Source organism: Oreochromis aureus, linkage group 9 (genome assembly GCF_013358895.1).
Source record: "Oreochromis aureus strain Israel breed Guangdong linkage group 9, ZZ_aureus, whole genome shotgun sequence".
NCBI lineage: Eukaryota > Metazoa > Chordata > Actinopteri > Cichliformes > Cichlidae > Oreochromis > Oreochromis aureus.
This window is the reverse complement of record NC_052950.1, coordinates 12,621,417-12,632,076: the sequence shown is the minus strand read 5'-3', so window position 1 is coordinate 12,632,076 and position 10,660 is coordinate 12,621,417. Positions and strand designations below refer to the sequence as shown.

General features: G+C 37.5%; 2 protein-coding genes across 4 annotated transcripts in view; both read left to right on the top strand.

Annotated features, from left to right (window-relative positions):
• Window positions 1–5,300: 5,300 nt before the first annotated feature.
• On the top strand, window positions 5,301–9,693 carry LOC116333223 (myelin-associated glycoprotein-like). 3 transcript variants are annotated; one of them, XM_039617636.1, is made up of 7 exons: window positions 5,301–5,407; window positions 5,604–5,632; window positions 5,741–6,121; window positions 7,203–7,508; window positions 7,602–7,862; window positions 7,933–8,014; window positions 8,140–9,693. In XM_039617636.1, exons 2-7 carry the CDS (start codon window positions 5,605–5,607, stop codon window positions 8,183–8,185), a joined length of 1,104 nt encoding a protein of 367 aa, XP_039473570.1. In that variant the 5' UTR covers window positions 5,301–5,407; window position 5,604; the 3' UTR covers window positions 8,186–9,693. The 3 variants fall into 3 exon arrangements, with proteins under 3 accessions (XP_039473570.1, XP_031612268.2, XP_039473569.1); XM_031756408.2 differs by having other exon boundaries at window positions 5,331–5,407; window positions 5,557–5,632; XM_039617635.1 differs by having other exon boundaries at window positions 5,331–5,407; window positions 5,553–5,632.
• A 242-nt stretch (window positions 9,694–9,935) lies between these two features.
• The window catches only part of LOC116333225 (myelin-associated glycoprotein-like), a 7,859-nt gene continuing 7,134 nt past the window's right edge, over window positions 9,936–10,660 (top strand). The window contains exons 1-2 of the mRNA XM_031756410.2: window positions 9,936–10,135; window positions 10,438–10,497. Coding sequence (XP_031612270.2) covers window positions 10,075–10,135; window positions 10,438–10,497 — 121 coding nt within the window. The 5' untranslated portion in view covers window positions 9,936–10,074. The remainder of the gene's footprint in view (window positions 10,136–10,437; window positions 10,498–10,660) is intronic.

Here is a 10,660-nt window from a genome sequence, read left to right as displayed (position 1 = left end):
CCGGTGTGTTCAGCTGTTATATAATGATAATAATACTAATAATAATACTAATAATAATACATTTTATTTAAGAAAGCGCCTTTCAAAACACTCAAGGAAACTGTACACAAGCAATAACAACAACAAACATAACAATTTACAAAATAATAAAGATGAAACATTGAGCAAATAGATAAAATAAATTAAAGTAGCAGGATGGAATAGGTGAGTTTTGAGTCTGGACTTAAAAAGAGGGAGGGAAGTGATGTTTCTTATCCCAGGAGGAAGGTAGTTCCAAAGACGGGGGGGCAGAGCAACAGAAAGCCCTGCGCCCCATGGTGGCTGGATGGAAAGAAGGGATGGAAAGAGAAAGAGAGGAGGAGGATCTGTGACACCGAGAAGGAATGGTGATCTGAACCAGGACGGAGGCGATTAATGTTATACATAATGTTGTATTATATTATGTATATATATATATATATATGTACATATATATATATGTATATATGTATATTTTTAGAATACCTGTTGGTCTATAGATAACATAGGATAAACCTTTATTAGTCCCAAAAAGTGGGAAATTTACTTGGTCATGGCAGAAAGTGGACAGTATAAAGTTACGAGCAGCAAAAATTAAGAAAAAACAAACAAAAAAACAATCAAATCAATTCAAATAAGATAGAATAAAAATACTATGTCACAGGCAGTTTAAAATAAAATGTTCAAATGTACGGTCTAAAGTATGTACCGTGTAAAATCTAGGAATATAAATATAGATATCTGTATTTTAAGAATGTACATGTATATATTTAAACTGTAAGTAAGACTAAATGTAGACTTGGGCAAGTTGTATACATGTACACAGCGAGTGTATGTATATATACACTGAGTGGATGTATAAATAAATCGAGAACAGTGTAGACACTCGCACTCTCGCACATTCTAAATTGCACATTGTGACCAAGCCGTAATAGCTTCACCCGAAAACTGCATGGCTGTCAAGGTTCGTAAACGGACTCAGGCGCAGACCAAGGATCCTTGCAGAGAAGACAGTGAATTTATTTACAAAGACAACACCAGGTGATAATATATACAACGTGCACAGATTCTAATTTTCAGACTACAGAGTGACTGACGCTGCTCAACGATCCAGCGACGAGTAGCACAGTGCTGCCGTCTTCAGTAGGGCTCAGGATTAACGGAGATAGGCGCAGGTGTGGAGATGAAAACAGGTGCATGGGCCACGGGCGGGAGAGAGAGAGCGCGAAAAACAAAAACACATGTTGCCTAACACGGGATCAGCTGATGAGGCACAGGGACCATGGCATCAGAAAAATTGCACTCAGTAATATTGATTCCATGATTTCTTTCATTTTTTTTTTTTAACTCAAATTGTTTATTTGTACTATGCCTTCATTTCAGAGTGCAATAAGAAGTTAAACAGCATAATTTTCAATAAAAAACTGCACAAACTGGGGTCTTCTTTTGACCGGTAGTGTACTTCGATGAAAAACAAACAAAAACACACACAATCGAGCACTATCAGTCAGAATTGGCCTCTCCAGAGTTCAACATTACTGAAGCACTGTGGGATCATTTGGACAGAGAGCAAAAACAAAAGGCAGCCAACATCCAAAGAAGGATGTCCTTCAAGAAGCCTGGAGAACTATTCCTAAAGACTACTTAAAGAAATGTCAGGAAAGCTGCCTAACAGAGCTCAGGTACTGATGGGCTGATTGATCCAAATATCAATATTGCACTACTATGTTTAGCTGTGCTGCGGCTATGTGATTCAGTGGCACTGAGAAGTGCAGTAAAGCTTTATTGTTTTATTGGAAATAAAAAAGCATACCTCAAACATGAACAATAAAACATTTCTAAACTTCTTAATAATAATGTATACTTTATTGATCCCCGTGGGGAAATTACTTTGACCCATTCACTCAGTGAAGCAGTGGGCAGCCACTAAGCAGGCGCACCTACTGAGCTATCCCTGCTTTTTGTGTTGATTGGTCAATTTATGTTATATAGCACTTTGAAACAATTGCAGCTGGCCCAAAGCGCTTTAAAGACAGGCATATTTACATTCCAGGACTCTCAAAAAAGCAAGAAAGGTTTGTTTTATTGTGAATTATTATGGAGTTCTCAGTGATTTAATGGTGATTAAAATGTGTCCAGAATTTGGCAAATTGATGATGATTTATTTCAGAAATCATGACACACATAAGCTGTCTTTATAAGTTAAAAGTAATGGTATTGGTATTGGCAATACTGGACCTCTGCTTGGTATCAGATCAATATTGAAATTTGCAGTATTACACAGTCCTAAGTTTAGGATTAACAGTGATCATAACAAATATTGACTTTCAAGCTCCTTAGAATTGTACAAAGTCTGCTTTTCCCTTATATACTCTATTTCTATGCATATATGCATGAAGATTGCTTCATACCTACAGCTGAAAGACTTATCATGTGTAAAAACTATATATCAGGGCATCCACACCATGCTGAGTGCAATTGCTCTGCAGAGCATTTGGGTTCCTGCTCTAAATAGAAGAGGGTTGATTGCACTTGCACACACATGTGTTGAGAGGAAATCTTATATATTTATATATTGTGTTAAAGAATGCACAAATCCACATAAAACAAACAGAATGTTAAAAGGAGAACAACATTACAGCAAGAAACACACAAAGCGTGTGCTGCAAGTTCCTCCTGAGAATCCCACATTTGTGGCATGACAACTAAAATGTGTGTGAAACAGTATCACTTCCTTTGTGCTTAACCCTGCAGGGTTTAATGGTTTGTTTGAGCTCACCACTTGATGAAATTGCAGATATGAAAAAGTGATATTTATTTTTGTGGCCATCTGAGCCACAGTGAGATGAAGCTTCTTATAGACTACACTGCCAATATGTTGTTTCATGCAGCAGATTCAATTTTACGGTTAATGAAGTTTTATCGTTTTAAATATTATGGGCAAAATTTCATGGCTCGCTATTGAGATGAAAGAAGAAAAAACCCCGCAGACACGACTGCCTTTTTTGACACACAGACAAGTAAACATTTGATCATCTTCAAAACAATACTAATTAATAAGGTGGTATACATAGAAAAAATGCTTAAAAGAAAATATGATTTCAAAAACATTTATTCAATAAAACTATAAAAAAGCTGCAATGCTGTGAAGAAAAGTGTACCCTTGATGTCAGTAATACGTGTTGCACAAGTTCCCACCAGTCTTTGACATCAGCTTCCTTAAATTTATAACTACCGTCTTACACAGGAAGTGATTGTGAACTCAAAGTTAAGTCCAAGGCTGCAGCCTGCACACTGCCTGAGCAGCATAACTACAGCAACCACACAATTTGCACCCACAGCTGCTGTTTCATGCCAGTTGTGAAACAGCTGTTTCACAGCTGGCACGAGGTTCTTTTAACAAGTCAAATGTGTTTTTTGTTACTGAGGCTAAACAACTCTGTGTTTAATTCAGCTATAAAAATGGATTATTGTAAAAGGCCTGTTGGTTTTACTGGCAAACCTAATTCTGCTTTCAGCAGCTTTGTAGGCACAAACATTTACACATATATTACCTCAGTGAAATCAACACTAATTCTGCGCAAACTAAGATGCCATCAAATGGAACAGTTTTCATTTGTGTTGGTTGAACTGACTGATGACACTGGTTGGTTTTAAGGGCATAAGGATAAGTTTTTCTGTGTCTGTTTGTCAGTTTTCTTCATCCTGTGCTCTTTTTTTCTTGTAGTGTCCCTCAGGGGTCCATCCTGGAACCACTCCTCTCCTTTTTGTATCTTTTTCCGTATAATATTTTTAAGAGATATAACATCATCTATTAAATTAGGGAGTAGTTAAGGAAGTAGCGCAGGTCGTCTACTAATGGGATGGTTAGTGGTTTGATTCCAAGCTGCTCCTAGCTGCTCCACTGCCAGGTCCCTAAGTTTCTCTCCGATGAGTATGTGTGAATGTTAAAAAGAAAGCACTAAGGTGTAGAAAAGAGTACTTGTATAGATGGGTAAAAGAGGTATGTATAAAGTATTCTGAGTTCTCAAATAGAATAGAAAATTGCTATATTAGAATTAGTCAATTTATCATTTACTTTCATTTCTGTGCTAATGACTTAAAGCTGTATCTCCCCTTAAAATCTCAGGATTCGCTAGAACCTCCCAAGACCCCACTGTCTTAAAGATACTAAAGAGTGGATGAGGATGACTAAGAACTTCCTTTAGTTAAACAGTGGAAAAACTGAGATTATCATCTTTGGTCCTTCCAAATTTAGCAGCTTCTTTGAAGGCAAATTAGGTCACCGCATATTAGAATTCTCATTCATGACACATTTGTTATTCTTGACTCTAAACTTTCCTTTGACAAACAAATCTGTTCTGTTGTTGAAGATAGCTAAAGATAGGAAAAAGTCCAAAATATTATTGCATCTGGATAACTGTAACTCCCTATACCTAAGTCTCCTCCAATCTCTTTTGACATCTTTGGAGATAGTATGAAATTCAGCAGCAAGACTGTCAATTGACTCCAAAAAATATGGTAAATGGCCTGTATTTGTATAGCGCTTTACTACTAATATAAACACCATTCCAGCCCTGGCCTCACTGCTCTCCATTTTAGAAGTCAGTTTAAGATTTTATTTATTGTTTCTAAGGCTCTTAATGGGCAGGACCCATCTGCATGGCACCAGTCTCATTCATTCACATTCTCTACATCTCTACGGTCACGCCTCAAACTAAAAGATATCAGAGCTTTTGCAGTCACTGTGGGATCAGCTGCAAGTTGATTTTTAAGTCTAGGCTCAGAAATCCACCTACAGTTTTAAAAAATAAATGGTGTTGTTGCTCCAAACCAGGCCTCACCATTTATTTTTATACAGACTTTCATAATGAGACACTAAAAAAATTGTTTAATGAGATGAAATGGATCTTCATCTCAGGGCATGCGTGACGTAGACTGACCAATCAGGCTAAAGTGTAGCTGCAAAAACTGCATCTTTGGGACTGATTTTAAAGAACAAACATAAATAAATGACTAAAAACATGAGTGGACATATTGCAAGATATTTCTAGCTCTTGTAGCTGTGCTCTTATCAGAACAAAGCAGAAACTGACTGTGGTAAAACAGTGACTGTATGACAAGCACTGAAACCCACAAGGAGAGGAAGATGAAAATTGTCCGGTTGGCTAATGCACTGGTTGCTTATGTTTGTTCTTTCATTATTTCCCCTTGGCAGATAAAATTCCAAAGTTGCTACACATTTGCAAGAATATTACAAGACCTTATTGTTTCTACTTTTGATAGGTGGGGTTGTTTAGTATTTCGATTTTTTTGTGTGTGTATGATAGTTTTACTTCTTACCATTTTAAGCCAAAAAAAAAAGATCCTTGTTGGTTTAACTTTCAGGGTAAGTAGATTTTACACACTATCATATTATATCTGAAAATGATATTCATCCTATGGATAAATATCAATGCCTGAATATATCACAATGTACAAAATATGTAAATCTATGAATTTGTCGACCTGTTTACTGAGTTATGTTTGCAAAGTCAGATGATGAGTGTCATGGCAGCACTGTGTATGAACATGCTGACAATCAGCATGTTACTGACTATATTCATTCTTTCAGGTGAGCTGTTTTTATTTCAGAGACATTACTTCAACATTTGAACATTTGCTTGCATGCAAATATTTTCTGTGTTATTTTAACCTTGACACTAAATCCCTAAATTCACAGGTGCTCTGGCTTGTCCTGAGGATTCAGCTTTATTCGTCACTACACCAGAGAAGCTGGAAGCACTGAGTGGATCTTGTCTCCAAATCCCATGTAGCTTCAGACCCAAAGAAGAACAGAAATTTAACAGCACAAGAAAAACCTTTGGAGTGTGGATTAAAAATGATACCAAAATTTCCATTTATCCAAACAATGTGATCTACAACAGTAGTGGAGCAGTTAGCATCTATCCAATGAGTATTACTGGGAACCTGAGTCAGAGAGACTGCACCACTCTGTTTTCTGATTTATCCACCACATACACAGACACATACTTCTTCAGAGTAGAGAATGAACCATTCAAAGCCACAGCTTACTGTGATCGTCTTCAAATTACAGTTAGAGGTAAGAAAGTTTATAATAAATAACAAATTATGTTATTTATATTATTATAGAAAACTTTAAATCATCATCATAAATTGGAGGCTGAAAGTTAGAGTCAAAAGAGGGAAAATACTGTGCTGGAATCATAAGCAAGAAAAGAACTACGGTAGGTATAAATCTGTAAATCCAGAACATATATCTATTTATTTAGATGACACCACCTCGACCTCACAAAGAGTGTTTGTGTTTGTTGTACCCTGTCCCAATGCGCGTGATTAAGAAATATGACCCACATTTTACAGCCCTAAAATGAGCCCACGAACATTATAATCATCAAATCTCAGTTGTAGAAAAGAGGTTGGAGTTCAAAAGTAAGAATTCTGGTGGTGTGACATCCAGTATACTGTATTCCAAAGCAATGTGTCACAAAGCTCATCGTCAACAACTGACAGCAGAAACGTACTCATGTGTTTCAGCACAGAGCTTTCTCCAGAGCATGTGAGGTGCAATAATGAAGCTCAATTATATATTTAAGGGTAGATTTAATATGAAATGCAGAACTCTGTCATCTGGGAACCAATCGGTTTACTTTACTGTGCCTAAATTGTTTTCATAGAAAATTAGCACAAGTACTTATTTGCTTCAAATCTAGGCTTATAAGATCATCCTCGATGATAGGGTTGTATTTTTAAAAATCCACAGGAAAATGAAGATGGTCTGATTACTTGAGTAAAACGTAGCATTTGTCAGCACAATAACATCACGACTGCTCAAGATCAAATCACAAAGATTTACAGGGTGAGTTCAAAGAGTGGCAGGAACTGAACCACCATCACTGAGTAGCTTTAAAGTATTTTTCTTCAAAGTTATCAAAATTGGTTTATTTTTCCATTTAGCACAATGCTACATTCTGACACATTATTGCACCTTAATATTTATTATTGATGACTAATGTAATGAGATTACACCTCTATGCCAATGAGTCCTAAAAGCACCAAGGTTAAAAACTACACACTTAAAAGTACACAACTGTATTTACATGGTTATCATGTACTAAAATCCAAATAATACTGTATTTGATGTATGTAATGTGAAACCACAGATTCTCCTTGGAGGCCCAATATTACAATCTCAGGTGATCTGAAGGAGAAGGAGTCTGTCACTATAACCTGCTCAGCTCTCACTCCCTGTCCACACTCCCCTCCTCAACTCACCTGGAATCTCCAACAAGACTCTCACAACAAAATAGAGGAAAACACAGATGGAAGCTTTACAACTAAAATCCAGCAGACCATCACTCTGTCAGACACACATGATGGAAAGAAGATCAGCTGCTCTGCCAGATATCCTGTGAACCAAGGAAAAGACACCAAGACAGCAGAGACAGAAGAGACTCTCAGTGTTTCATGTAGGACTTTAAGGTCTTATCTTTGAGAGAAAGCCTTAATAAAGAGCCTCCCCTCTCTTTGTGCACCTTTATTCACTCCAAAATCTCTTCCAGACCCTCCCAGGCTGATCAGTCCCACTGGTCCTGTATCAGTGGGCAGCATGGTGACTCTAACCTGTTCCTGCCGGGCAAACCCTCCTGTTGACAGCTATGTCTGGTTCATGACCAGTGGTGACAAACTGGAGACGATCAAAGCTAACACAAAGGTTTACAGCTTTGAGGTGACCAAACTCGATCGAGACAGATTGTTTTACTGCGGCTGCGGGAATCATCTGGACATCCAGATATCAGCAGGCAGTCAGCTGCTGTTTGAAGGTAAACACAGGAATCACATTTGTCAGGAGTCATTTTCCATCAAGGAGTTGACCGTGCTGTCGCATTGCAGGTGACGAACACTGGGGGAAAAAGGCTGTAATGAAGACTGTGGGAATCATAATACTTGTCAGCATACTGGTCATCTTTGAGTGGTGAGTCAGCTACATACCAGTAATTTCAAATGTATTTTCATGAGTTATAACATTAATCATAATGTAACCAAAATTAAATAAGAAGCTTTCCTCCTTTCTAACTTGTTTCCATCTTTTTCTTTCAGCTGGTTTAGACTGAAACGTCCCAACAAACCAGAGGCAGAAAGATAAGCAGAGCTTATAATCTAACAACTAAAGTGTCTGCAAGTCTCATGAGGAAGTGAAATCTAAGGAAGTAAAAACTTAAAATATCCCTTCATTTACTGCCACGGTTAGCAAGAACCTAAAGCTTGTACAAGTTTCTAAAATTCTCTGTTGTTTTAATGGTAATACAGAAGAAAGGTTTAAATACTAGTGTCCTCACAGCACACAGCGTACCGAGCAGCCACATGATAGTAAAGACAGTTGTTGCTGGTTTTGAAAAGTGCCACAGTGCAGCATTTAAAAGCTAAAGAAACATATTACCCAACACTGGGTGACAGAATCCTAATTCCAAAAAAAGCAGGGGACTTTCTGTGTATCACTGATGTGTAATTGCACTTCTTTTTTCTACCATCATGATCAGTTTGATTCATCTACAAAACCACAGAATACACAGAGCACTGGTCATGTGACACTTGAAACTTTTAAAATACAAATTCATATAATAAAGAAAAGCACTGATGAAAACAACAGATCAAGTCAATTATTAATATTTAGTAAAACGAATCATTACTATAGCTTTAACAATAGAAACAGAGAAACATTATCACCTTCATAGTACAAATGATGAATTAAGTAAATTCCGGACATTAGCAAACTTCCGGATAAAGTTCTGGATGATTTTGGTTTTCGTGTGTTTTTACTGCTTTGTGTTTGTCCATGTCATCTTTCAAAAATAAAAAAATCTGTATTTGATTTCATGATTTGTGATTGGTGAAACCTCTTTTTCCTTTTTAAAGGTAATCACACTTTGTGAGTGAACTGGATGCATGTGTGAATGTATTTCACGACATGTAGTATTAAGGAGATAATAAAACTGGAGGTTGAGATTAAAGCTTTCAGTTTTAATCAGCACCTTTATCGCCTTTTCTCTCAGCCCAGTTTGTGCTCATATATCTTCAGAATACCTGTGTGTATAATTACTGTTGATATTGTAAGGATCCGAGATTGGTGGGGTTTGCTTTTCCTGTTTTTACCCATCGTTTCTTTAGGAACAGGTGGGTGAGTGGGCGTGGCCGCAGTTCTCGGGGTGTTCGGCTTGTGGTGTTTGGCATCGTCAAGCTGGTGAAGAACAGCGTTGTGCCAGCTGTGCTTCAGCTCTGTGGTAATGGGCTCATTCCGGGAATCTCCAGCAGTAACCTTCGTCTTGTCGTCATCCCTCTGCAGAGCTACTCCTACTAAGATCGCTCGTCTGTTTACTCCGTTCGCCCCCCCGGAGAACAGCGTTAGGCACGGATTCCTCACTTCGGACCTTCACGCCGGTGCTTCACCTGCTTGCCTGGATTTCTCCTCATCACCTTCCTGCACTTTTCCCAAACGTCCAGCCACCTGCCCGCCTGCTCCCATTAATCTAACGTTACTGTGTGTGCGCTTATCACCGGTCTTTGTCCTTTTTCTTTCTCTTCAGGTCCTTCCCGTTTCACCTGCTCATCAAGTGTTTCCATTTTCCTTCTTTAATTCACCGTAAATCAACTTTTTCACCTGTTTGTACGACTGAGTTGGTTTGCTCCTTTGAATCCACTCTTAGTGAAACATGACAGAGATAATATAATTTCATGATGTTATTAAATATATAGTGTAAAAGCACAAAACCTTGGAATAACTCAAGTTAGTAAAGAAGTTCTTTAATGGTTTGTAAGTAATTTGGGACTTTAACGTTGTTGTAATCTTTGACTTCCTTTATCACAGGATATTAACAGGAAGGACAGATAAGTGACTATTTTCCTGCTTCGGTCAGATGCATCATGTGATGCCATCCCCGTAGCAGCTTTGCAACCAAGCAGGCTGACCTTAGCTCACTTTCTTAAAGAACATGTTCTCCTTCTGAACTTCCTTCTTTTTAACAGCAGTCAGGCTACATGGTTCACTGTAACTGTGCTAAAACCCCCTCATTTCGCTGTGAAATCACTCGTTCAGTTGGTAAGGAAACATTTCACTGTTACTCTCTATAACTAATAATTATTGATTCTTTTACTTAAATGAAAGACGCATTAAGTAATTTTAAATGTAATATGTATAGAATTTTACTTAGTGGTGTTGTTGTTTTACATGAACTGTGTGGTTATAGATTCAGAGAGATCACTGCTAAGAAAAAATATGTTGTTAAATAGGGGAAGTTCTCTTGTGAAACAGCTTTAACAGACTGTCGGTGCTGTTTTAAAACTTCATGTGTGGAATGATTAGATAAACAGATTTCTTTGTGTTTGTGTGTTAAAATGCAGGGAAGGAGTTTGTGAACATGGTGGCAGTCAGCATGTTATCGGTTCTCCTCTTTGTTTCAGGTGAGCCGTTTGTTCACTTATATTGAAATCATTTAAAATGTGAATTTTATTTGGAAGAAAAAGTGAACCTACAGCTATTTTATCAAATTGTTATTGTCCTAACTTGAAATTGAAATGCTTTAATTGGTAATTTCTCTTTGGTTTGTTTACAACACAAGAATTT